This window comes from Canis aureus, chromosome 35 (assembly GCF_053574225.1).
Source record: "Canis aureus isolate CA01 chromosome 35, VMU_Caureus_v.1.0, whole genome shotgun sequence".
NCBI lineage: Eukaryota > Metazoa > Chordata > Mammalia > Carnivora > Canidae > Canis > Canis aureus.
In genome coordinates this window covers 30,670,345-30,693,999 of record NC_135645.1, presented here as the reverse complement: position 1 = coordinate 30,693,999, position 23,655 = coordinate 30,670,345, and the positions used below count along the sequence as shown (strand labels likewise).

Below are 23,655 nucleotides of genomic sequence, written 5' to 3'. Positions count from 1 at the left end.
CGGAGAGGGAGGGAGCCGCGCGCCCCAGGCCTCACCGCGGCGCCTGAGCGTCCGGCGGGACGCGGCGCGGGACAAGCGCCCGGGGTCCGTCCCGCCGCGCGAGCGGCTCCGAGTCCGCCTGAACGAGGGGCCCCGGCTCCGCACCGCGTCCCGGCCTCTCGCGGCCGCGCCCCCAGGGCTGCTGGTTCCCGCGGGCGGCGAGCCACGCCGAGCTGCTCCCCGGGGCTCGCGCGCGCTCCCGTCCTCCCGCGCCGCCCGGCGCCGCCGCCACTTGTGGATCCCCCGCCCCCGCCCCCCGCCCCCTCGCCCCCCGCCCCGCCCCCCGCCCCCCGCCCCGGCGGCGCTAGGACCCGGCAGCCCGGCCGCGCGGGGACCGCCGCCAGGCTCCTCCCGCCTCCGAGGGGGACCCGCCGGCGGCCGCGAGCGGAGCATGGTAGCTCGGGCGGCGGTCGGAGCGCCCCCCTCGCAGCCGCGCTCCGCGCAGATATGCGCCTCTCGCTGCCCGGTGCGCCGGCAACATGGGCTGTCACCCCTGCGTCCTCCTCCTGCTCGGCTGCGCCGTCCTCGGCTGCCGCGCCGCGCTGACCCTGCCGCCCCCCAACGAAGGTAAGCAGGTGCGCCGCTGCACCTTCCCGGGCGGGGTCGTCCGCACCTTCCCGGGCCGGGTCGTCCGCACCTTCCCGGGCCGCGCCCGCTGCACCTTCCCGGGCGGGGTCGTCCGCACCTTCCCGGGCCGGATCCTCCGCACCTTCCCGGGCCGCGCCCTCCGCACCTTCCCGGACAGGTCCTCCGCGGGGGGACCGGGAACGTGCTCTTGGGGTCGCCGCCTCCCGAGCTTTGACAGCGGATTTTGGATGGCCCGAACCGAAAATGTGGTTTTAATCTGATACCAATTCAAGCAATTACCTTGTTTGCCAATTTTAAGCCGAAAGAAAGGAAAATCCTCCAGTTTTACGACCCAAGACGTGAATGTGCCAAATAGCCGTGGCAGTATTTTATTCCTCCTCATGACCGCGTAGTACTCTGAGAAGTTCAAGGGAGAATTGGACCCTCCTCGCCAGATCCTTGGGTACAGGTGATGACAGGTTGTTCCTCCTTGGGACCGGGCGTTGAGCAAGGGACGAGGGGTACCTCCGAGTTTGTGGACGCGGGGGGTGTGTTTCTGTGGCATCTGCAGCACCAAGTGCTGTGTATCCCGCCAGGCGATGGCCTGCCCTGTGGTACAGGTTCTAATGAGCAGCATATGCCACATTAACATAAGTAATATTTGCGGGAATTGCAATAAGCTTAGGTTGGATTCTCTTTGTTTAAGGGCTTACATACGAATAAGGGACCGTATATGATGAAAAGTGACAAGCTCCTGGGTAGGTACGGTAAATAACTGAATAGCAAATTAAGAAAGAATGTCCAAATGTAGCAAATGGCATTTCCTGATGTTGGGTTATTTATTTTCCTCCTGATGGACATTCATCCCTTTTCAATGGATTAAAGTGCAAATGTGATCTTGACGACACCAATGTTTCCTATAAGATTGGGCATTTGATGGATACATTGCCTTTTTCATGTATACCTTTTGTCACCTATTCCTAATGATTTGTGAATACAATGACTGACTCTTAAGACAAAGTTCCCTAAATAATTGATTGCTTTAAAGCAACACTTACAGCGTTGATTTCTTCTTAATCATTTTGGACTGGTAACAATGACATTGAGCAATTTATTTTGCGATTTAGCAATACTGAACAACGATGTCAAAATGCGTCACCATATATTTTGTCACTAAAAGTACATTGGCAAGCCAATGTATATGATATGGATTATTTTAAAGACACGTAAATACTCAAAATATTTAGAAACTTCTTAATTAGATCTAAAAACTGCCTCTCATATTTGGTGACCTACTTTCATTGCTAATAGACTAGTTTAATTTTGTTCTTTCCTTAGTGACTGCCTTTATCAGTTTGGCAGATTTCATCAAATTTTTCTGTTTCTCTTTTTTCAACTGGGAAAGTGAAAAATTCTAAAATATAAGGATCAAGAAAATCATCTAATCACCTCTAAGTGACTTTTATTTTTTTAAAAATCAAAATAACATCTTTATTTGAAAGTAATGGTCAATCATTTTTCATTGAATGAGAGGCAAGAGTAATCATTTGTATAATGAGTAACATATCAGTAAACTGAAATTATTATTTATTTAATCTTATTTTTAAAGATATTTAAGAATTGACGATAACTAGAAGTAAAGTAATATTATTCCTGTATCGCCATGATAAATTTTATTTCTCCAGATGGAATATTTATAAACTCTTTGGATAATGGGTTTTACTGAATTAATAATGCACAGGGATAGAGCTGAGAGTCAATATTTTTGTGGAAAACATAACCTTTCAGTATACTGCAAGAGAAAGAGAAGACCCTTTAAACTTATTTATGCTCACATAAAATTACTGAATATTAATTTAATGAAACAGGAGTAATCAAATGTAAATTGCTTTTAAGCCAGACTGTATGTTTCAGTATATAATGTATATATTATTTAGGTGGGCAGGGTTGTATATAAAAAGGGAAATATTTACAGAAAACTGGCAAAATTACATTTAATTTGTTTGGATAAACGTTTATCCATTGTTCATGGGATTATTCTTTCCAGATCATGTCCTATGGGTAGTGTCTCCTTTCCCTCCTGAGGTCTTGAAAGGAAGTTTTAAAACAAAATTTAAAATGAATGACTTAACTTGAGTAATATTTGAGTGAAATTTTAAATATTAATGCAATAGCTTAAATCTTAGTAATTGAACAACATGAAAAGTGAAAAATCCAGGAATTGTGCCAAGTTTTTCATGCAATTCTAACAACGTCACTTGAATAGAAAGTAAAATGCTTCTGAAAATTCATATATTGGGTGGAAGTAATATTGATAAAATGAATCTGGTTAATATAGCTTTCTGATATAGATTTTGAGAACTGAGATATAAAATTCTAAGTTGCATTTAAAATACGAGGCTAAAATTTTGTTTCAACACTGTGGAAAATTTAGTAAAAATTATTAGAACCTATTTCATAATCTGTTATGAAGTTAGGCATGATGGAATTAAAAGGGAACAAAATGAAGCCATTGAGTTGTTTTCCCTAGTGTGATTTTTTAAAATTTGAGATTTGATAACCAAAAATTAGTATTAAAATGCCCATGGGCCTATGATTGAAAAGTTAAAAACAAACTTAGAAAAAGTTCAATCTGAATTTTCCTCTTATTGACCCAGTTACAAATAACTTTTTATTATGCTTTCAAGAAAATGATTCCAGGTGACAATCACTGGCCTCCTCAATGATAATAGATTATTCGTAGTTTCTGGGATCACTTAAACTAACAATTGGCCTATATACTTAAACAGAAACTTTATTAAAGCTGCATAGAACTTTGTTAAAAATCTTATCAGGTCTCTGTTTACATGATATACCAATACAAGACTTCTAGTGGGAAATGAACTACTCATGGCAAAGTAGGATCGCTACACTATGTGTTCCTTAAAAAGTTCGTTTATTTGCTCCCTATTCCGATCCCAAATGGATGATAATAATGGTAAATGAAAAGAACTTTGTAAAGAGGTAGGAACTTGAGTAACATATCAATCTTTTTAGCAATGGATAAAGTACTCTCTTTAAATACTTTCCTACGTTTGAAAGAGTCTGAGGCAGAATGAACTGCTTATTCTCAGTACATAAACACTAAATCATTTTTCTATCCAAAAGCATTTGTGAATCAGATTAACAATTACCCATAGAGCTCTTTAGATTGGAAATCAGAGTTTTCAAAATAAAAGTAAATAAAATTAAATCTGCTTATTTATATACTACTTATTTTGGGAGACTTTTTATTGGAGTGGCTGGGACACTGCATGTATGAAGTATATTTTACTGAACATAAATCTCCTAAGTACTAAAGGCGACTATGTGATTGTTTGAACCTTAAAGGTAAAATTTGCAAATGAACACTGTATGCTTCCCTTTGACATTTAAGCCAATGTTGGAGACAAACATTTAAACAATGGATTATTCCTCTTTTTAAAAATTATTATAAATTGGCATCACTTTTCATATATAAACACTTATCCTCAACTAATAATACATTGTGATTGAAATATTTATAGAGACTAAGCTGTCATATCTTTATAGGTTTTTTTTGAAGAGGGTTTACATTTGCTCTTAATAGCATTTCATCACGCTAGACTAAATAATTGAATGCATTATACATTTTTGTAATTTAATAGCTTCCCTAATAGCACCCCCACCCCCCAATAGTTATAACTATGCTATTTGCCTGAAGGTAGGAGAAACCTTAATTTCACTATTTTATAACCCACAACAGTTAACACTTGACCTAGGTCATTAACAGGATTATCAGCAAATTTGTTTAAGCTTTTACTGACAACCTGAATTGCTACGATAATATTTTGATTGTGCCGGAAAGAAACTTCTTGTAACCTCTCAAAATCTATCCTGAAATTAATTCATTTTGAATCTGTATCTTCCCAACAGATTATTATTATTGAATTATTGATAATAATTCAATTGGGAAAAATATCCATTCTCCTCACTCTTATGTTTCATATATTACACCATTCTAGTCCTTGTCATAAGTGAGCAATTAAAAATTCTTTTAAATAATAAATATTCTGGCAATGGCAATAACAATAGATTTATAAACACAAACCAGGTATCTAATTTTCAATTTTATACTTTTTTATTATTGGTACTCTAGTTGATACCACTTTTCTGCTTATTTTAAGATTTAAGGTCAATTGGATATATTTATAACTCAGAAACAACTGGAACTATAAAAGGGAAACCACATACAATAATACACCATTGCCACGTGTTACATCATGGTTGTTTTTACATAAAGTTGTCTTTTCCATGAAATGTAGAAATTGGGAGCAAAAATGAAAGGCACTGAAAATTAATGTAAAAAATTTTAACAAAATATTGTACACAATCAAAACCTGAAGGCATTTTTTTTAACATTGTTAGGAAGTTTCATGTGAAGTTTTTAAATTGAATATAATTATAGTTTGTGCCTTGCTCCTTCAAACAATTTAGTAGTTTCACCTTCACTCTTAAGAAACTTAATATCTTTAAAGAAAAAATTTAGTAAAATTCTTTATTGCATTTTTATACTATCCACATGTCAATATTCAAATTTTGGTGTGTTTTCTTTAATACCCCACTTCTAATAGCTTCTCACAGTAACTTTCTTTATAAAGTACCCTAAATGTTAGAATTGTTTCTGAAGCTTTGGAATTTTCCTGAAATAAAATATATGCAATTTTTAAATATCAAATAATCAGTTACATCTGCAAAGGATTTTTAAAGGCAAAACATATTTCCACAGTATATTTGATTTACTAACTTCAACACAAATGGAAAGAACAAGAACTGTTCTTGAGCGTTACATTTTCCAAGTCATAAAATCTTCAAGAAAATATTAATAAAGCTTTCCACAAATCATCAAAACTCGATAAGTTTTTACAGACATTTACTTACTAAGAATTCTATGATGTGGGTTACCTTTGATTTTATTAGTCATTCCCCATGATTTTGTTTGGCATAAATACTAGATGTAAGGAAAATATGTATCTCTTGGAAGAACACTAGATTTACAAATCATTTTCTGTCAAGATCCTCAACTTTATTTTCTAATATACACACTTTTTCTTTAAAACATTTAATAAACCTTGTTCTTCTAATTCCTGTTTGATAAAAGATGTAGAAAAACAGATGCAGGTGTCCCCTCCCCCCCCTTGTGTTCTGTTTTCAGAGATCTGGATTTTATCAGCAGGGAGGGTCACTGCAGGGCTTTTACAAAGTGGACAAGTAGCTTTCCACAGATTGTTCAAATAAAGGGATGACTGGTGGTGTGAAACACTCATTATGTCATTCATCCAGGTATTCCGAAAAGTAGGACTTGAAATTTGCTTTTCGAAAATCGGAAGCCTTAGACAATTCTTTCCTAATGACTTAAGAAATAGAAGCAACGTAGTAACTTTTATAAAATGCAAAGGGTTTTCAAGCCACAAATCAAGCTGGGAGTGTGGGAAGACACTCCCGGTGGGAATCAGGGCGTGGGAGCATAAGCCCCCCTTCATTTTGCCCTCTGGGTCTGTTACAAGCTGCCTGGTATCAGGTAGTTCTTGAAAACTGGCAGGAAGTTTTCTCCTGGAAAAGTAGGAAAGTCAGATTTCAGTTTGCCTCCTATCAGCTTTCTTTGAAATAAAAAAGGGTGGTCGTTTACAAAGGAAAAAAAAAAAGCCTTTGAAAGTGGAAAGAAAATAAAAAGTTCATTAGAGAGATGGAGGGAGATGTGCAAAGGTTCTAAAACCAATGTTGACACTAAATATTTTGCTTAAGGAGAAAATATTTATCACCTCAAACATCTGGCTAATCCGTTTTTACTAAAACCCTAAAAAGCTGCCCCTGAAGAAAAAGGGGGAGGTCTGCGTGGTCGCGCCCTCCCTAGGCGCGCAAACCCCGGTTCTTCTGCAGAAGAGACAGTTTTCGCGGGGACGGCGGGGAGCGCGGCCGCGGGGACCGCCCGCCCGCAGGCCCCTCCCTCCGGGTCCCGGCCCCGCCCGTCGCCGCGCGAGATCCCACGCGGGCCGGGGCGGCGCGGCCCCTTCCCTCGCGACCCCCGCCTGCCCGCGGTCCCGGGGACGCCCGGACGTGCCCTCAGGACTCGGGGCGCCCTGGCAGCGCCCCCGCACCTGCACCGCCCGCGGCCTCGCGGGCCGCACCGGCTCCGGCTCCGGCTCCGGCTCCGGCTCCGGCGGAAAGGCGGCGGGGGAGGCTCCTCTCCGGTCTGCGCGCCCGGCCCCAGCCCTCCGGGACGCGGCCGCCGCTCCTGCCAGCGGCCCGGCGCCCCCGGCCTCCCGCAGCCGAGCCCCCGCCGCCGCCGCCGCCCCCGCCGGGAGGGCGGGGCGGGCCGGGCGCTGTCAGCCGGCGGAGGGCGCCGCGAGCGGCGCGGGGCGGCTCCCAATCCGGCGCCGGCTGGACCCCGGGCGCGGGCAACGTGCGCCCTCTGCCTGCTGCCGCCGAGCCGCGGGCGCCGAGGGGCGGAGACCGCCTGCCCACCTGGCCCGCCTCCCCGCCTCGGCCCGCCTCCCCGCCTGATCCTCCTGCTCACCTGGGCCCGCTTCCCCGCCTGGGCCCGCCTCCCCGCCTGATCCTCCTGCTCACCTGGGCCCGCCTCCCCGCCTGATCCTCCTGCTCACCTGGCCCGCCTCCCCGCCTCGGCCCGCCTCCCCGCCTGATCCTCCTGCTCACCTGGGCCCGCCTCCCCGCCTGGGCCCGCCTCCCCGCCTGATCCTCCTGCTCACCTGGGCCCGCCTCCCCGCCTGGGCCCGCCTTCCCGCCTGATCCTCCTGCTCACCTGGGCCCGCCTCCCCGCCTGGGCCCGCCTTCCCGCCTGATCCTCCTGCTCACCTGGGCCCGCCTCCCCGCCTGGGCCCGCCTCCCCGCCTGATCCTCCTGCTCACCTGGGCCCGCCTCCCCGCCTGGCCCCGCCTCCCCGCCTGATCCTCCTGCTCACCTAGGCCCGCCTCCCCGCCTGGCCCCGCCTCCCCACCTGGGCCCACCTCCCCACCTGATCCTCCTGCTCACCTGGCCCCGCCTCCCCACCTGATCCGCCTCCCCGCCTGGCCCCTCCTCCCCACCTGGGTCCGCCTGCCCACCTGGTCCGCCTCCACACCTGGGTCCTCCGCACCGCGAGCTGGGTCCGGAGCCCTCGGTCGGCCAGGTGGGCCCTGACTCCGGCAGGGGCTGGGCCCGGGATGTTGGGGCGCCCGCACCCCCACCGCCCTCAGCCCGGCCTTGCGCGCGGCACCTCGGAGCCAGGCCCGGCAGGTGCCGCGGGCCCGTCCTGCCGCCTCCGGAGCCCCCGCGGTGTCGGGGGCCGGCGCCGCCAGCTGCTCTGCGGGGACCCCGCCAGGTGCGCCGCCCGCCCGCCCGCCCTGCCGCCGCCGCTCGCGCCCCCGTGGCTGTTGGTGGCTCTTCCCGACCGCCTTTTCTTTGGTTCTTCAGTCGCTTAAAATAAAGAGAGGCGCCCCCACGCCCCGCTTTGTCTGAGGCCGCCCGGGAGCCCCCTCGGGAGCCGCAGGCCCGGGCTCCTGCGCTTCGCCGCCGCCGCCCGGGGGGCCCCGAGGGTTCCGGGGCGCTGCCATCCAGGTGGGGCGGCTGGGGCCGATGCCCACGCTTCCGTGCTTGTGCAGGTGGACCTTGAGGACTTCTCGCGAAGGCGGATTGCTGGATCCAGGGGATTCGGAGGCTGGGCCCTGCTGCAGAGCCCCCGCCGCGTGCCTCGCTGGGCGCGGGGCCCGTCCTGCCTGCAGCCCACGGCGGGTACGACGGCCCCTCCGCGGTCACGGGAGAGAAGCCGAGGAAACCAATCACAGTGAAGCAGCAACCGAGCAGCAACCGAGCCAGGTCCTCTCCTCTTTGTCTTGATTCCAACCTCGTGTTTGCTCAGGATCACCGGTGCCCATGAGTGACGGAAAGCACTGGTTTTTGGACCTTGACCCTACTGACTGGCTAATTTGTCCTGTGACTTTACAAGAATAACCTAGAAATACCCAGAGTAATGGGAAGAAAAACCGTGCTTGCAAGTACTTAGAAACTGTGCAGGTTCATACACTCCTCTAAGGTTTGATGATTATCTGCATGGGTGGGGGACGCACCAAGAAAATAATTCAAAGAAAATTTGTTGTGGACAGAGGAATAGGAGAAAATGTCTGTGCGTCCTGTTCTTCACACAGTCTTACCTCTGTCTTTACTCCCTGACACTCACACAGTCCCTGCCTCGAGCTGGAAAGAAGATTTTTTTTTTTTTTGGTCAGGAATCCCATACACAGATTGTGATGCAATTGTCAGTATAATGCAAATATAACTATTTGAAGTTTTATGTAATAAAAACAGAGTGGGAATTAACTATTGGAATTGTTACATAAATCAGCACCGGGGAAAACAGAACGTGACCTAAAAAGTCTACCTTTTATTCCCTGTGGAAACTTTTCCCTATTTGAAAGATAATTTATAAATTACTTAAGATGAGAAAATAAATTACAATGATTTATCTGCTCTTTCATAAAAACACTTGTACTCTATTTAAGTGGAGGCATTGAGAAAAGGTAGCTAAAACAGGGTTTTGAAAGGTAGCAAATTAAGTTGGGGGCAATTATATTTTTCATGTGGGTACTTCAGCGCATATGTTTTGCATTAATTGCTGCAATAAATTCTGTTAACCTGGTAAAGAGCAAAAACAGCATATTGATGACATTAGTCTTCCAAGTCAGGAAGCTGCTTTTAGTATCTTCCTTTCTTCACTGTAATGTACCAAAAAAACCAAAAACCAAAAAACAAACAAACAAACAAAAACCAAAAACCCAAAAAACAAAAAACTAATGTGTGATCCCTTATGTTTCCAACAATGATTCAGCCGCTCAATCTATTGGCACATTTTGCCAGAAGCAAAAGTAAGGGCTTAGGAACAAATCTTTCTTTTCTTGCTTCTGGATAATGAGAGTCAACAACTATCTTTGCTATTTTTAATTTTTTTTAAATTTATCTTTGAGTTTGCGGAACTCTCTCATTCAGGAAAATGTAAACTTAACTTTAAAGTCTCCAAACTACTTGCCTCTTGTTTTAAAACAAAAATCTTGACTAATGGTGCACTTGGGGGGCTCAGGGGTTGGGCATCTGCCTTTGGCTCAGGTCATGACCCCGGGGTCCTGAGATGGAACCCCACATTGGGCTCCCCCACAGGGAGCCTGCTTCTCCCTCTGCCTCTGTCTCTGCCTCTGTCTCTCATGAATAAATAAACGAATCTTAAAAAAAAAAAAAAAAACTTGACTAAGTACATAGAATGGTCTCAAAAGGTACAGGAGCAAAGAAAAGATAAGCGAGTTAATTTCATTGCTCATTAATCAATATCAATATTCAAATGGTTTCATCTTGAATTTCCTGTATGTTCATTAAGGTGAGGCTAGTTTATCTTCTTCCAAATAATAAAGATAGATGAACAGATTCTACAGGCCCAGTAAAGAGTAATACCTGCCCTTTACCTCCCTTCCCTTCCCTCCCTTGATGAAAATATAAGGCTTTAAAATTAACTTTTTGTCAATGATCAAGTTGGTTGGCTTCCAATCAGTATGAATCTTTTTTAGAGGTTCTCTATCTACCTCAGGGCGACTAAAGGCAACAGAGAACAGCTCTTGTTAGTACTTAACATGTATTGATTTCCTGATTTTCAAATCTAATTTAGCAATTAATACACATCTGTAGGTTTTGGAAAGATACATTTATTTATTGCGTGTAATGGTAGTCTTCACACTAAGGAGAAGTTACGCTGGGAAGCCAGTTTGCAGCAGCACCGTGTGTCTATATGTGTGTGTCTGTGTCACCAATAGTATTGTTGTACAGAACAGAACTATCCCCACACCGTGGGCACAATCTTATGAATGACTGTATGCCTTTTAGAATCAACATGTTATTCAACTCTGTTTCCTGGGATTACAAATTGGTGATGAGGAAAAATAAAAATAACCATTTTTAAGTTATTTGTCAGTATCTAATTTTACAAATTTTCCCCACCTGGATCCCTTAATCTACCTATAATATTCAAAGATGGGATAAAGCAGAGTTATGTACAAATTGTGATTTTTTTTTTCCCTTTCATATGTCAGAACTATTTAGGGTTGGTTTTGCATTTTAACTGAATGTAAATAACTGGTATAATCATAGAAACTATAAATAGAAATTAAATCAGGTTGTTGTTCTCTTATTAGGTATATAAACTCCGTCAAATATAGCTATTCCTAAATATTGAAAATGTTTTTAAAGAAGCAGCGTAAAAGGGAGTAGTATTTTTCCCTTGGTTTACTTTTATGATCTGGCTTACCATAGGTAAGTTAATACTCATTTACATTAGATAATTCAAAAAAGATAAAATCAGATTTTATTGTGGTATTCTTAACATTTCTGATCTGAAATTTTAATGCTTTGATAGTCTTTGTTTTTTGAAAAATGATTTTTAGTCATAATTGTATGATTTCATCTGAATGAACAGATTTCCTTAAACATTTGCATGTTGAATAAGCCCATTTTTGTATTTATTTATTTATCAAACAGTGCACACCGGAATATTAGTTACATATTGGACTTTGGAAAAGAAGCCTTAGGGAAGGCTATACTTTCTGCCCTTGAAGACAACTTAGGTAGAACAGGTGACCACAAAATGAATATATAAAGATTTTGTGTTTTCACGTAGATATAAAAATTAAGAAAAATGCAATATGACTCTTCAGAGGAGGGTGCAATTAACTTCCCAGAAAAGAGCACCTGGGATATAGAGATTTTTTTTAAATATAAAAGTTAATAAGTTAAAAACAAGGGAGAGAAGATTAAATGATTTGTCTAATGTCATGTGGTAGCATGATTATAATCCCAATTATTTTCCTGCCTATATCTAGAAAACTTTAAAAATAATTGGAATGGATGCATAAGTAAGCATATATAAGCACAAAGCACCTTTGAAAGTACTGAACAGGAGATCTCTGGGTGGTTCAGTGGTTGAGCGTCTGCCTTTGGCCCAGGGTGTGATCCTGGAGTCCTGGGATTAAGTTCTGCATCAGGCTCCCTGCATGGAGTTTGCTTTCCCTCTGCCTATGTCTCTGCCTCTCTCTCTCTGTCTCTCTCTCTCTCTGTGTGTGTGTGTGTGTTTCTCATGAATAAATAAATACAATCTTTATAGAAAAAAAAGTACTCAACATTCAGAAATAGCTCTTCTTAGTAAGCACAGATCTATGTCCAATGTAAATTGTGAGTAGGTGCATACTCACATGCATAAGAATATATGAGAAACAGACACGATCGTATATCAAAAAAGAACCATCCCCAAACAGCAGCTTTTCTATGCTACTCATATTGACCACACTACCGAGAAAAATCACATTGAGGTTTTTCTGAATTCTACTTTCTCCTGCAGTGACGCGTTAAAAGTTTTCTATCACCAGCACTAATACTTTGATTTGTTTTCCTTGACACCATACTTCTAAGGTGGAAAGTTTTGAATTAAACTGACAAGCATGTGGCCCCTCATTGGATCCTTCGTGGACCTTTACTGAGACCCATATTTATGTCTTGAGGAGTTTGTATGTGCGTATGTGTTTGTCTGTAGACATCGGTCATGGTGTGTGACATAAAGTCCAGATGAAGTTGTCCTCCAGAATATGATAGAGCCAAAGCTATACCTTGATCTTACTTTCCCAGAAATTTAAATCAATTTGTTCTGCCATGGGTATCTTCTGAAATTAAAACAAAAGCAAAAACAAAAAATAAACAAAAAAACACAAAACACGGTTTGTGGCATAAAGATGTCCAGAGAAAGTCTTTAAATCGAAATTAAATTCTATATCGATGCTTTTTATTCTCGGTATTAAAATTTTGAACCAAATTTAACCAAGGGCTTCCAGGAATACTTTATTTCTCAAAGAAATGCTGTGGTAGAATGTTCTACTGAGCCAACTGTGCTTCTTCTGTTTCAGCTTCATAGCCATCATTCAATCGCTGTATGAACAGATAGCTTTCATTTAGTAGTTGAAGGCTGATAATTAAGATTTTATGATAAAAAAAAAATCCATTCCAAGGCAGCCTCGATTTATGGTGCGAAGGCAAAATGTGTATACTGAGGCTAGCGTACCTGTTTGCCTTAGTGATTATTTTTATAATCATGTTAACATCTTTTCATTTTTCACTTTTTAATCTGTCAGAAAAGCCTTCCTGACTTAGAAATGAACAAGGGCTGTTCTTCCCAGAACGCTTTGAAAAAGCAAAATATGTTGAAAAACGACAATGTTAATATGATCATTCATGTTCTACTCTGAGAAACTTTTACATTTTGGGGAACACATTTCGCTTGTCCGAATGGTTCGTAGTATCAGTTGACAATCCACAGAAACAGAGACGCGCTCTCCTAGGCCTCGGGACGCTGAGGTGGGCCGTGCGCTCATTCATGGAAAGGCTTGTTTTGTTGTGAGAACGCACTCCCCGTGATGGTGTGAGAGCGGTTTTCTCTGTAATAGGATGATATTAGATGACCTTTATGTTTCTCAGATTAAGAAGGAGAAAAAAAGAGGAAGCTTTAACACAGCAGAAATAACACAGGGTTTCCATTTACTGAAGTGCCCGGGTTTCAAGCAGAATTTTGGCCTGTGTTCCTGTTATTTCCTTGAACACCTCTAGTCACTGAAACACAGACATCTCCCTGTGAGGCTAGGTGTTGGAGGCCAAGGAGATGCCCCTGCTCTCGGCAAAGATGGAGAGGGGCGGCTAATTACGGTTCCTCCTATGATTAGGACCTGTATAGGCGTGAATTCAAGATCATTGCTCAGGAGGAAAAGCGAATAAGAAAGAGTAAGTTGGTAGCATGCCCTCTTATCCAGAAATCTGTGTATATCACAGAAATAAGCTATTAAAATGCCATGTTTCAAGAGAAATTTTTTTTTTTCACAGAACCACCACCACTGGAGAATTATTATTATTTTTTAAAGATTTTATTTATTTATTCATGATAGACGTAGAGAGAGAGAGGCAGAGACACAGGCAGAGGGAGAAGCAGGCTCCATGCCAGGAGCCCGACGTGGGACTTGATCCCGGGACTCCAGGATCACACCCTGGGCCAAAGGCAGGCGGTAAACTGCTGAGCCACCGGGGATCCCATAGAGAATTATTTCTTTGACTTTTACATAATGATTTTAGGGCTAAAGGGATGGAGAAATTATCGTAGACTAATATTTCCGTGAGACGAAATGCCTGTAAAACTTAACAGAGTTTATGGGAAGATGCATCTGCATACAAGTTATAGTTGACTTCATTAATAATCTAAAAAAATCATATAAGTTTTAGTCTATGAAATACAATATTAACTCGATCTATTGAAACTTTAAAAAGCAAAAGATGTGCCCTGACGTTTGTGTAGTGGCGTCACTGAAGGACCACGATAGTAATCAGGTCGGCCTCTATTTTAGGAGAGAAAAGCGTTACTAACCCCAGTTCTTGAGTGATTCGGTGTCAGATTCAATATGTTATATTGCAATGTTGGATTTTGTCGATGTGTCTAGAGAAATCACTCGCAACACGTTGACTTTCAAATTCCATGAGCTTTCTCTTTTGCTTATTTCCATTATTCTACACTCAGACTGCTGCACAACCGATCACAGGAGACTTGAGGTTATATCCTGGGAAGTCCTGGTTTAGCAATCATTCACTCTAAAGTGGCTCGTATTCTTAGATTCTGTGTTATAAAGAAAAGGCACCATATAAACTCAAAATTAATGCTTTTAAAAAAGTGTTTAGATGTTGCTATCCTATTCTGTTAGGTTCTATATCCATGGGAGATTTTATTTTTTTTATTTTTTTATTTTTTATTTTTTGGGAGATTTTAAATATAATTCAGAAACCCGAATGGTGTGGTTGTTAGTTAAGGTATTGATCGTACAAGAACACTGAATCTGTATAGCGTGTTATAAACTCACGGTGGCTTTAAATGCGCTTATATTATTTGATCACCGCCGCAATATTGGGAGGTAACCAGGGCAGATGTAGTTATGTTCAACAGACAGCAGGATCAGAATCATGAGTAAAGACGCTATTGTGTTTTCCTCATTCATGCTAAATGGAGTGCACTAAAAATTCCATTGCTGAGTAAATGGAATTTAATTAATCTATTACGCTTATGTTAATCGACAGTGTGATATGATTCTCTTTGGCTTAGCTCTTTTCCTTTGAGTAGACACCAAATGCTGATTAGTGATTAGTCCAGTCCTTTTTCCCCTCATTATCATCAGAAAAAACTTAAGGGTATTTAGTAGTTAACATCCTACATCCCAATGAGTCATTTAGTAAATGGAGACAATATTCATATCTTCTTTGTCTCAAACAGTTTTTTCCTCTGGTTACTAGTATTGAAATTAAATCAGCCATTTGTCTTAGCATGTTGAGTGACACATGGTCATCGTATTCAGTTATCACACATACACAAATGCATCGAACCATTTAGAACCTAAAGGCATTGTGACTATGATGTAATGATTTATGAATACTGGCTTTGTAAATTCCTGCAAATCCTATGTAAAACTCAGAGAAATCAACTCATGACGGATAGAGCCATCCAACTAGGCTTCATCAATGGACCATATCTATCAGAATGAATATGTGTAAGATACCTTCATCTGAAGGTGAAGATGTATTCTCATGTTTCCAAAAATTCTCTAAGATTGATTAATCTGAAATATTATCTGTAACATTGATTAATTGATAGAGGGCTTTAAAAAATCACTTTTGACAGATAATTTCAATACAATTAAGCATACTGTTCATTTCCAAACTGATATCCTGGGAAATAATACCATTATGGAAATTGCACTGTGTAATCCATGCAGCAACTGTCTTCTTCTCTTATCTAAATATAATTACTTCTCATTGGGATTAATTTATTGTGAGGAAAAAAATCTTCAATCATTAAGGAATTCCAGTGTAATTAAGTTTATGTGCTTTTCTTTTATTAGCAAAACTTAGACATTCTAACTTTGAAAATTTTATGACTTCTAACTTAATAATCAGGAGGATTTTTTTTTTAAAGATTTTATTTATTTATTCATGAGATACACAGAGAGAGAGGCAAGAGACACAGGCAGAAGGAGAAGCAGGCTCCATGCAGGGAGCCCGATGTGGGACTTAATCTCAGGACCCCAGGATCACGCCCTGAGCCAAAGGCAGATGCCCAACCACTGAGGCACCCAGGCATCCCAATCAGGAGGATTTTTACATACTCATCTAGATCACCAAATATCTTCCTTTAAAAAGCAGTGCTCGAAAATTCTAACAACTGTCAAATATATTATTTCTTTTACTTAACACTTTATTAAATTTATGCTTCTTGTTTTAGGGTGATTATAAGGTGGTACTTTTTTATGTCTCAGGAATACTTTATCAACACCACATGGGCCTGTTTATGCAGTGCATGTATTAACATTGTATTTTGATTTTTGTATATATGGAGACTGGCAATGATTTCTGATTGTATTTATTGACTCACCTGCTCTGGTTTGTGTTAATAATACATGGCTATTTCGTGGACACTTCCTCCACTAGTCAGTTGTGGGATTGCTTTCCGATTTAGATGAAGGATGAGGAAAAACCATAGTTTCCACTGTTTAATGGATCAACAATCAAAGTGAGCCTTTTATTATTAATTAAGCTTGAAGAATATTTTTATATTTTAATTTCTAATCCATTACAAATGAATACCCTCTGTGTTAAAAAAAGTGATTTGTCTTTTTTTTAATAATATATTCAAAATGCAACCACATGCATGTTATATCTAATATTCAGCAGACTTTTTAATAAGTAGTGCAAAGTTCTGAGTAAAATCATTAAAGCTTTTGGGTAACAACACTCTCTTTAAATAACTAAAGCTTATTCCAGAGATTTTTGTAAAACAGGGTTTTGTTTTGGTTTCTCCTGAAATTGTTAGTTACACATAAGTAGACAGTTTATGTGGTATTAAAAAATAGTCATGCTGGATACAGACAATATAAAGATGTCCTGACAGACACAAACAGAAATAATGGTTCGCTATGGAAGCATATTTAAGAAGCCCTTTCATAGTGAAACCATATGTAAATTTGCAAATTTAATGATCTTTGAAGTTATTTTGATATCACGTTAGCATTAATATTTCTTGTTTGCCTTTTTACTATTTCTTCTTTAAGCTTATAATCATTTTGTCAAAAATTATTCTCAGTGTTTTGAATATTGATCTATCATTATAAACAAGCACAGTTAAGGAAGCCAGAGAAACTTTGATTCCTTAACTTTCCCCAGGATTGCTTTCCCTTCACCATTTCCTCCTTTTACTCTCATGCTCCTATCATGATAATAAAGAGTCCTGTGTTTTGAACATGATGATATTGTTGCATTAACAACAGACAATGTTAACTTGACAGAGGCAAATAGAAATGATTTATTTCTCTTAACTGCATTTGTGCATTTGTGTTTTTTTTTTTAGTCAATCTGCTGGATTCAAAAACAATTCAAGGGGAGCTGGGCTGGATCTCTTACCCGTCACACGGGGTGAGTTTGGCAAACTATTGAAGGGAAATGTGATTCTGTCCATTGTCTTGTAGGGAACAGAAGGAATTACTGGTCTGTTCTCTAAAATGAACACTTGTACTCTTGGTGATATGTTATGTTGATCAGTACATCCTGGACATGGATTAAGAGCCAGATATTTGTGTTCAATGGAACTATTGAAAATTTTGAAGTTCTAATTTTTCTTTTGAATTTATCAGTTGCTTGATGGCACTAATTAAGCCTTTTAATTATTACTGGCATCATGTAGATGGTCATCTAACCTTTTTTTGGTGATGTGATCAAAAGAGATGCATTGGAAAGAATTCAAAGTAACATTCAAATTCAAGTAACATTGAAAGTGTGTGTTTGGGGACCTGCAGGGTTGTGGTCTCAAAGGCAGCCTTGATGGTCATTCCAAGTAGGGTGTATTTGGCAACTGTATAAACTGTTGATTTCTCTGTCTTTATTTCTTAATTTGTTCCCAATGCCTTAATTTCTTCACTTAAAATGTCTGCAGCATGGCTAGATCAGCTTAAGACTAGGGAATTTTATTTTAAAAAAATTTGACTACCTTTAAATTTTAAAGTCTTTTTATATCTTTCATACTTTACCAAGTCAGACACAGATTGTTAAAGTGTGCAGTATTTTTGTGACCCTAATGTTTCTGATAAGACTTCGCATGATAAAGTTTCTTTTCTTTCTTTTTTTTTTTCTGAAAAATTCTACTCATTTGGAAAATTCTTGTTCTTACAAAACTGTGTAATAAGTGCCTAAATATCCCTTGTTTCCAAGTATAGCCCGTGGAAAATGCAAAATGACACTTTGAAACACTTAGGATAGGAACAAATTTGTGTATTCTTTTTCTCATATTCTCATCCTCTTTTCAAAGAGGTTATAGTTACTTCCACTTCATTTTGGTATTCAGTCTTTAGATTTTTGTGCCTAAACATACTGATTTTTACGGTACTACCAGCTTCTTCTTCACCGGCGGATGTTTTACATCAGGGATACTTCATCTATCTGTCATCCTTAAATCTGTTTCTCTTCCTGGTACACCTTGACATTGACACAATGCCAAAACCTATCACATAATCAGGACTTGGTTAGTTGCTTTGGAGAGGAGAGTATGAAGTAAGCCAGGGTTTGGTTTTCCCATAGGTGTAAAAGGAATCAAGTGATTAGGATAAAAGCACATCCTGGGTAGTCATAAAGAGTGAATCAAAACTCCAGATTGAGCTGGAAAACTCATTTAAAACTAATCATCCTAAAGTCAAGACTAATTTTAATTCTGATTTTAGAAATTAGAGTTTTTCATTACGCCGTCAGATCATCTACTATAGAAACTGGCTGCCTCAGGATATATGAAAAGCAAAAACCACAGTGACATTTTACGAATAGATACTAGTAAATGCTTTGAAAAAAATCAACAAGAAATTAGCTTGTCTTTCAAAGCAGCAGTCTATTTCATGATTTCCTTTGAAGAAGGTGTAAAGAAAACATATTTCTATATATTAAGGAATCTGGGGAGAACACTGCATAAATGAATTCATCCTACCATGTTAGTCTTGTAGATTTTGTGGTGGAACAAAGTTGACACTTCTGCATCCCGACACAAGTTGGGGATGAGGAGGAATGTTCCAGAACTCTACTATATGAGGTGTGGTACCTGCACCAACCTGCAATATTAGTTCCCCAGAGATCCTTGGATATGCAGACTCTCAGGACCTGCCCCAGCCTTTCTGTATCAGAATCTGCATCTTACCATGGCCCCCAGGTGATTCCTGAGCACATTACATTTAAGAGACACCACTGAGGACAATCCACCTCTTGACTTTTTCCATCTCTTGGCCAATTTCCTGCCTCATTTTGTCTACAAGTTCTTACGGTTTTACCAGCAAACAGTTTTCAGTTTCTCCTTTGGCTTTTTGTTGCCTCAGAGAGCCAGCCTCAGGAGCTTGGCTTCCTCTTCTTTGCTATCCTGGTGCATCTCCTTGTAGCCCTGTCTCTCCTCTTTCTGAGGCATAAATAGCTTAACACAGCTGACCAAGTTTTCTGAGTTATCAGTAAAACTTACAGGGAGAAAACAAAAATCTCCCCAGGAGGTCTTGATATTTATAATACCCCAAGATCTCAGAGCACAAAGAGAGAGAGAGAGAGAGAGAGAGAGAGACCAGGGTAGAGAGGCAAATTATTGTCCTGTGGCGCTATGTGGTGTGTTTTTGCTTTAAATCGTATCCCTATATTGTGTTAACCATAATGTCTGAGGAAATAAGAAGCACTAGTTTGGAAAATGTTAGATTAATATCCATTTCTTCCTCAGAAACTGATGAAATTCTTGAGTAAAAGCACTGTGCAGTCAATTAAGGTTTGGGATTTAATATCCTTGCTTTTACGGTTGTTGATGCTTTTAGATTTAATTAATTATTTTTATTGCCTAACCGTTGCCATTTTCAGTATGACAAAAAAAATGGATTAATTTTGTGATTGTTTTATTTTTAAGGAAATAGTTTCCCTTTTAAATTTTTTATTATTATTATTATTTACGATAAGCACAGAGAGAGAGAGAGATTGAGAGAGAGAGAGAGGCAGAGACATAGGCAGAGGGAGAAGCAGGCTCCATGCACCGGGAACCCAATGCGGGATTCGATCCGGGGTCTCCAGGATCGCGCCCTGGGCCAAAGGCAGGCACTAAACCGCTGCACCACCCAGGGATCCCATAGTTTCCCTTTTAAAGGAAACAGTTAAAAATATTGTGATATTCCATTAAAAAATGCCACATAATAACTGGAAATAATATTGACTTGTTAGTGTTTTAATTGATTAATCCTAATTAAAGAAGTGCATCTGTTTGTAAGTTAACTAAAATATAAATGTAAACTGTGGGGAAAAATTGTAGTAACAGTGTTATAACATATTGGATGACTGAGAATCCTGCTTTGTGTATGTGTTTGTGAGAGAGAAGATATTTAAATTCTACTCTCTTAGGATATTTCCATTACCCAGCACTGTGTTATTAACTATATTCACTGGGTTTTACATTAGATCCCCAGAGCTTACTCATCTTATAGTGAAAGTTTATAGTCTTTTACCTACTTCTTCCTTTCTTCCTATTTCTCCTACCTTCCAGCCCCCGAAAATGCTGTTTCTGTGGGTTTGACTAGTTTTTTTTTTGTTTATTCCACAAAATAGTTATATCATACGATATTTATCTTTCTCTGGCTTATTTCATGTAGCATAATGCCATTAAGGTTCATGCATGTTGTTGTTGGAAATAGCAGGGAAAATCCTACTCTTTTGATTTAGGGCAATGATTTTCAGTGTAATGAGGGTGGTGGGTTAGGTAGGAAGGTGATTTTGATTTTGCCCCATGGAAATATTTGAAAATGTCAGGCATATTGTTGGTTGTCATGACTGGTAAGGCATACAAGGTCAGGGTGCTGCTAAACATCTTGAATGAACAGGGCAGCCTCCCACAAAGAAGAATTATCTGGTCCAAAATGACAGTGCCCAGGCTGTGAAACCTTTGCTTGGGGGATGAGTAATGGCACTCCCTCAGGAACGGTGGTCACTGGAAAGAGGCTAGAAGACTGTTGGCAACTTCTCTAAGCCTCAACCTTATTCCCATACAAATCCCAAATCTTTTGCAATATGAATTCTTTTTTTTAAATGATTATATGCCAGAGCTATATAAAATTAATATATTTGGGGGGAAAGGTCCCAGAGTGACTCATTGCTTCATGTATGTTCTTTCCTATTTTTGTTCCCCCTTTCCGCCAGAGATGTATTCATGCATAAAACCTTATAGTTAACCTATGTAATTTTCTTGGGAGGAGTATTTCTCTATTTTTAAATGGTGCTTCAAGTCTTAGAGGAAACCTGGTAGGAAAGTATGGTACTATACCATTAGGCCTGGGAAAATTACTCCAAATGAGTATCTGGGAGGAAATTTAATGAGGCTTTGGTTTTTCTCTAAATTTTAAAAGAGATGCATTTATTTATTTGAAAGAGAGAGAGAGAGAGGAAGGACAAGTATGAGAGATGGGGGAGGGGCAGAGGGAGAGACTCTCAAGCAGACTCCTGGCTGTGTGTAGAGCCCCTGTCAGGGCTCGGTCTCACAACCCATCAGATCATGACCTGAGCTGAAAACTAGAGTCAGATGCTTAGCCCACTAAGCTGCCCAGGAGCCCCTATAAATGAAATTCTTGAAAATAATACTCAAAGTTTTTGACTGAAATTATCAGGGGGTTATGAACACAATTTGTGTTTTAATAAGAGTTTTATTTGATGGGGTAATTTTTGACACTAAGTTTGTTCACTTTAGTAAGGCAGACATGGCAGTGACATTCTCCATCCTCATGAATTCTGAATTATAATTGAATTCTGGGCATAATTATATTCAGAAATTTTAGTAAATAATCAGTAATTTAACTATTTTTTTTTATTTAGAGGACAATCAACACCTGTAAAAGCCCATTTATATTTTTTATTGCAATTTTGAAAAAGTCTTTTGCTTAAATATGACTTAATGCATTGATTGGTTGGTTGATGGATTGATTAATAATTCCCACCTACCACATAAGCTTAGTATCCATATCATCACAAAAGAGGGATCAGAGGGAGATAGGGCTGTATAATTAGGATAGTATTGGTATGCTGACCAAATAGTACAAAGGAATTATGAGCCTCAATTGACTTAGTTACAGAAACTCAGATAAGGAGAAGAGTGTGAGGAGTGGGTTGGGGAAGTGTAGACAAAGCACAGCCTGAAATGGGTGATTCGTGTATATTAGCAGGTGATAGAAGTCTCGAAATTAACAATTGTGGAGCTTTTTAAATTTTCTACCTTGCTCTTTTTTCAACTTCTTTAGAATTTTTTTTCCTTAAGGATTTCCTTAGCTGTATATTGGTGCCTTACTTCTGGTAACAAACAAAAACAAACAAAATGAAAACCAAATGCTCTTTTAGCAAAGAGGCCCTGTTGGTTGCCCCCCCAGGGCCCGGGCGCAGGCCTGTCCCGGGGAGAGAGCGGTGGCGCTGGGCCAGGCCCCTGCCGTGTCCTGGGCCGGGCTGGCTCATGGGAGAGCTCCTCACGAGCTCAGTCATCTTGCCCGTGATTGGGGTTAGGCAAGAGGAAGTCAGGGCGGTGAGGCTGGAGCAGAATTCCACGGACTTCTGGGGAATTTTTGCTCGTATTACAAAGCCTCGAGGAGAGGCTAAGTAAGGCCTTGGTGCCCGGTTGCCCCGGAAGGCCCAGCGTCCCTGCCCCGGGCAGCTGCCCTCCCCTCATCCCCTCGGAGCAGCCAAGGGGAAACCAGCTGAGCCCGGCGGCCGGGCCTCCGAGTCACCTGAAAGGTCTCCTAGTCTCCACCAGCCTTCCCAGTATTTCTCATACTTTTCAATTAAAGGCATTCTGATAGAATAGAATGCTTAATTTCCTGATCAAATATCTTAATTCCTAAATAGAGGCTACGGCAATGCATACTTGCGTTTATTTTAATTGTATTGTGTTATTTGTATTTTGCCAGGGCATCTTTTTTTGGTGCTTTCATGGGATGTCAAAGGTACTCTGCAGAGTAGCGAATAGGCTAGGCGATAGGCAGGGGTCTCGAACCACACCCTGCCTTGGAATCTGGCTTTGCCACCTGCTGCTCTGTGATCTGCTCTAGGTCCAGGGGCCTTCGGACATTTCTCCACACCTTTAAGAACAGAATAATGATGATTTCTATGTCACAGCACTTTGGAGTGAATTATATTTGGGCAAATAAGATATTTCTATGTATCCTTCATGAAAAAATACATGTGATAATGCATGTGAAAGAGCTATACAAATGCCACTTCTTATTCTTAAATAAATTTGAGGATTTTCCCTTCGAATCTTAAATATCAGACTATATGTGAAATTTTGGATTCGATTTAGGAGAAGGAACAATGAGAGTATTGCCTGGCATTGCTTCTCAGTTAAGAGCCCAAACATGGCCTTTGACATCACATGATTGTTGTGCCATTTAACCTGTGCAGACTAAAGTGTGGATACAGCTTTGGCATTATATTTCGAATCGAAAAGGTAAAAATGTGGATGAATGAGTCAAAAGTTGCGTGCCCACTGTAATTTATTTCAAACTTTGTTAAAATTACATTTTGTCAGAGAGAGAGAACGGGCGGGCATGTGTGCAAAAACAGGCACAACAGCAGGTAGAGAGAGAGGGAGAAGCAGGCTCCCCCAGAGCAGGTAACCCCACCGGGCTCGGGGTTTGATCCTGGGACCCTGAGATCATGACCAGAGCTAAAGCCACTTAACCGACTGAGCCACCCAGGTGCCCCAATTTATTTTAAACTTTTAGTGATTAGGGACACCTGGGTGGCTCATCAGTTGAGCATCTGCCTTTGGCTCAGGGTGTGATCTCGGGGTCCCAGGATCGAGTCCCACTTGGGGACTCGATCTGCCTGTGTCTCTGCCTCTCTCTGTGTGTCGCT

General features: G+C 41.2%; 1 protein-coding gene across 4 annotated transcripts in view; it reads left to right on the top strand.

Annotated features, from left to right (window-relative positions):
* Positions 1-402: 402 nt before the first annotated feature.
* Positions 403-23,655, top strand: part of EPHA3 (EPH receptor A3) — a 329,015-nt gene continuing 305,762 nt past the window's right edge. For all 4 annotated transcript variants that reach the window (XM_077883995.1, XM_077883997.1, XM_077883996.1 and 1 more), the window contains exons 1-2: positions 403-606; positions 17,117-17,181. In XM_077883995.1, the coding sequence (XP_077740121.1) occupies positions 519-606; positions 17,117-17,181 (153 nt within the window). In that variant the 5' untranslated portion in view covers positions 403-518. The remainder of the gene's footprint in view (positions 607-17,116; positions 17,182-23,655) is intronic.